This window comes from Emiliania huxleyi (assembly GCF_000372725.1).
Source record: "Emiliania huxleyi CCMP1516 unplaced genomic scaffold EMIHUscaffold_753, whole genome shotgun sequence".
Classification (NCBI taxonomy): domain Eukaryota; phylum Haptophyta; order Isochrysidales; family Noelaerhabdaceae; genus Emiliania; species Emiliania huxleyi.
In genome coordinates, this window is record NW_005196360.1 from 18,808 (window position 1) to 22,682 (window position 3,875).

General features: G+C 63.8%; 2 protein-coding genes across 2 annotated transcripts in view; both read right to left on the reverse strand.

The window, feature by feature from the left end:
* Window positions 1-562, reverse strand: part of EMIHUDRAFT_471104 (hypothetical protein) — a 1,423-nt gene extending 861 nt beyond the window's left edge. The window contains exons 1-2 of the mRNA XM_005760449.1: window positions 489-562; window positions 142-406 (exon numbers count right to left, since the gene is read on the reverse strand). Coding sequence (XP_005760506.1) covers window positions 142-406; window positions 489-539 — 316 coding nt within the window. The 5' untranslated portion in view covers window positions 540-562. The remainder of the gene's footprint in view (window positions 1-141; window positions 407-488) is intronic.
* Window positions 563-2,585: 2,023 nt separating this feature from the next.
* On the reverse strand, window positions 2,586-3,875 carry EMIHUDRAFT_120966 (hypothetical protein; the record flags this gene model as incomplete). The annotated part of the gene is made up of 2 exons (XM_005760450.1): window positions 2,586-3,108; window positions 3,389-3,875. Coding segments are annotated over 2 exons (1,010 nt in total), but the record flags the coding sequence as incomplete, so codon positions are not given.

Here is a 3,875-nt window from a genome sequence, read left to right on the forward strand (position 1 = left end):
GAGGGAGGGAGAGGGGGGAGGGACTAGGGAGTGAGGAGGGAGGAGGGAGGAGGGAGAGAGAGAGAGCGCGCCTCCACGGCCGTCCCTCCGCTCGCATCAAAGAGCTGGCCTTCCCATCGGATGGTGAGCTCGAGCTCGTACCTGGGAGAAGGGACGGAGCGAGCCGGTCGGTGCTATGGACGAGCAGCGCCCGACCCGCCACCCGTGCCGCGCACAGAGGGAAGCGCTTCTGCTTGCGCGACTGCACAGTCACATCTCCCTTCATCGTCTCGAGAGAGAGGAGCTTGCCGGCGCTGCGCGTGCCGTCGCCGATGGCGACGCCCTCGAAGCGTGCGCCGAGCTTCTCGCGTGCCCACTCCGTGTAGCTCGTCTCCGACCAGTGCCAGTTGTTCACATTGCGGCCGTCCTGCCGGCGGGAGAGGGCGAGAGCAGTGGAGCGGCCGGCGCAGTGGCGTGGCTGCCCTCGCAGGCACGTGGAGGCCACGCACCTCCCGCTCCTTGACGATCCACCGGTCGTCGCCCTCTCCGAGCTTGGCCATGGCGTGGCTGTTGTTCGGTCCAGAGGCTGGCGAGTAGAGGCACACGCACGCTCTCTCGAGGTCTCTTGGGCAGAGCCCTCGAGTCCTCGAAAGAGCTACCCAATGGGTCCTCGGAGAGGGTACCCTGGGTGGGCGGGGCCTCTACTCGCCAGGGTCCAGAGGGCAGCGAGAATTTTACAAACGAGAAATCGAGGTGCTGCAGCCTCTCTTGGGTTTTAGGTCTGTTTCTTGGCAAACCAAGACAAGGATCACAGCGGGAGGAAAGCGGCGAGTCGCAATTACAGGGGTCGTTGTGGCGGGCCACCCTGTCCAGAAAGGCATGGATGCCAATCTGGGGTCTCTCGACCGAGTCTGATTTCGCCTCGCCGCCTCCCCGATGGTGGTAAGGCTAGAGAGCCAAAGCGGCGGAGATGGCGGGGGAGGGAGGGGGATCGAGGAAAGCACGACTCGCACCGACCCTTCACGAACCGAAAGGCTGCACCCGGGGAGGGCACAGTAATCCGGGCACGTGTTGGGCGCCCCGTTCCGCGGTCTGGGGCTAGGTCGGCTCAGGGCCGCCCCATCCACTTCCCTCCCGCTTGGCGCGTGATGATGAGGTTGTCTGTTTTCTTTCTTTCCTATTTGCATGCACATGGACTAGAGAGAGCTCCTTATCAGCTGGTCGGCCGCCATGTGGGCCTCCGGGCCTGCTGCGGCGGCGCGGCCGGTTGAGGCCGGGCTCGGCCCGGCCCGCGACGGCTGGCCGCCGACGAGCGCGCTCGCGCTGCTCGTCAAGATGGCGGCGGTGGCGATTGCGGCGACAAAAGTTCAGGCGTACAGCGCTCAGGCGCCTGTCGTCTTTCGTCTTTTGTCGCATTTCGCACACCCGCGCGCTCCGCGAGGGCATGAGCCTTCCGCGATTCGATCCCGCAGCCAAAAGCTGCTCGCTCGAACCGCGGCCGACTCTGCCATCGCGGCCGCAGCTGTTGAGCTCTTCGCAGAAGACTGGTGCCTCATATGCTGCCTCCCTGCGGATGCTGCCGGTGAGTTTGGCGGTCCGCTGTACTACAAGGATGTGCTGACTCGATTCTACCTCGAATTCTTCTACCCCCGCGACCCCACGAACGAATGTGACAGGACCATCGGGTCCTTCGGCCACCAAAGCGGGATCACCCGAGAGCAGCTGAGCCTGCCTCTGGCCTCGCCTCCCTCTCCTTCAGGCATTCGTGGCATCCGATGGGTCGCCCAGAGTATCGACCTCTGGCTTGTCAGCCGCGGTCACTTGATGACCCCCATGAAGTACAGCGATCGCCATCTCGCTGGCCTCTTCCGTCTTCGCAGGCCCCCCCGACCGCGTCGAACTCATCGGCGCGGGCTCTCTCGGCTACGGGACCGGCCCCAGCTTCGGCTGAGGGCTAACAAGCTGCCGAGCCCAAATCACTGTGAGAGTCGTGATTTCTTGTTGGTCTTTAAAAATCTCTCTCTGCACATGTACATGTGAGAGAGAGATTTTTAGCAATACCAAACAACTCTAACACTCACACGTAATTTGGGGCCTGGAGCCCTGTTCACGCGCGCGCGAGACGTGCAGACAGGGTTGCCAGGTGAGAGCGAATGGCGCGGTTCACGCCTCGCACAACAGAGAGAGAGATGCGCTCTGCATGGTGGGACATAAAAGAGAGCGAGTACTTGGGCGTTTTGTTTGTGTTACATGTACATGTGTGTTTTTGGACCTATGGGTTTCTTTGTTTCTTTTAGGGTTTCTCGACCCAGCCCTCGTTTTTATTTCCGTTTCCTTCCTTTGTTTCTTTTAGGGGTTGTTGATTCCACTCCTCTTTCTTCCTCGTTTCTCTTTCTTAGGACAAATGTAAAAAGAAATTCGCGCCGCGCGGGCGGTGGGGCGCCGACAGCCAAGTGCATGCTCACGCTCTCTCTCACCTCGGCCACCCTTGCTCACCCGCGCCCAGAAATCAAGCTCCCCGCCGTCGCCGCTCGTGCCCCGCCCACTCGCCTGCGAATTTCGCAAGCGGATGAGGATGGGGACGACGGTGCTGCGCTCTTCCGACCCTACTCGCCTGCTGAGGAGACGGTCACCGTCCCCGAGTCGTCGAGGCGGCTCTTTGTGACCCTCCTCACGGTGCCGACGCTGGCTCTTCTAGCTGGCATAATCACGTACAATCCGACCGCCGACGAGCTCCGCGAGGAGCAGCAGCGCAAGGCGATGCGGCTGCGTGGGGGCGGCGGTGGAGCAGCGGCGATGGACCTGGTCGTCTCGATGCTCGTGCTCATCGCCGTCTCGGCAGCGGCCCGCTCGAGCTCGCCGCTTCTCGCAGCCGTCTTCTCCACGGCTCCCACCGGAGTGCCTCTGAGCCTCTGGCTCGTGCGCCGCGCTGCTCCTTCAGCTGGCGGGTCGAGCAGCGCAGCCTTGGACCAGTTTTTGACCTCGTGCATAAAGGGCGTGCTTGCGCTGGCGGGCTTTTGCTGCGGCGCGCTCGCGGTGGTCCGTAAGACTGGCGGCCCTCCGACGCTGCCGGGTTTGTTGGTGGCGGGATACGGAAGTTGGGCGGCAGCGTGGCTGCTGCTACGCCGCCTGTAACGGGATGGGGTCGACGGAGAGCAAGAGGTGGCAGTGAGTCTAACCCCGACATTTCTACTTTCTTTGCACTCAACATTCACCATACCACGATACAGAGCGAGAGACATACGTACGGCTATACCACCGGCACCCCGCAGCGCAGCTCGCGGCTGCGAGAGGGAACAATCGAATTCTCACACAGTCCCTCACTGCTGTTATGAATAAGAGAAGAGAAGGAAGGCACGACGGGAAAACGTACTGAATTGGTGATTGTCAAGGCACCCCGAAGCCAAACCTGACCCACTTCCCCGCGTGCCCCGGTTTGGCATCCATGCCCGTCGCCGTCGCCACAGCGGCCCGCTCGGCTCTGTCCAGCCCGAGCAGAAAGTCGATGTCGTCGAAGCCCTCGGAGTCAAACGCGGCGACGTAGGACTGTAGCCCGATGCGCCCGAGCGCGTCGGCGACGGCCGCCATGCCGCCATTGTCGGGAGGCGCCTCTTTGTGGACGGTGCGGCCGTCGGGCAGGAGCTCGAAGAGGCGGCTCGGAGGCAGGGAGGGCGCGGGCGGGGCAAAGGAGGCGGCGGCGGCGGCGGCGGCGGCGGGAGCGGAGGAAGGGGCGGTGGGCTCTGGCGCGGGCGCAGCGGCAGACTCGCGCGGGCGCTTCGCGGGGCGCGGCGGCGGCGCCGACCCCTCCTCGCCGACCGCCCGCGCGTACGCCACCGCCGCCTCCACCGCCGAGCCAAAGCAGCCGAGGGAGACATCCTTTCCACCCAAATTGTGCC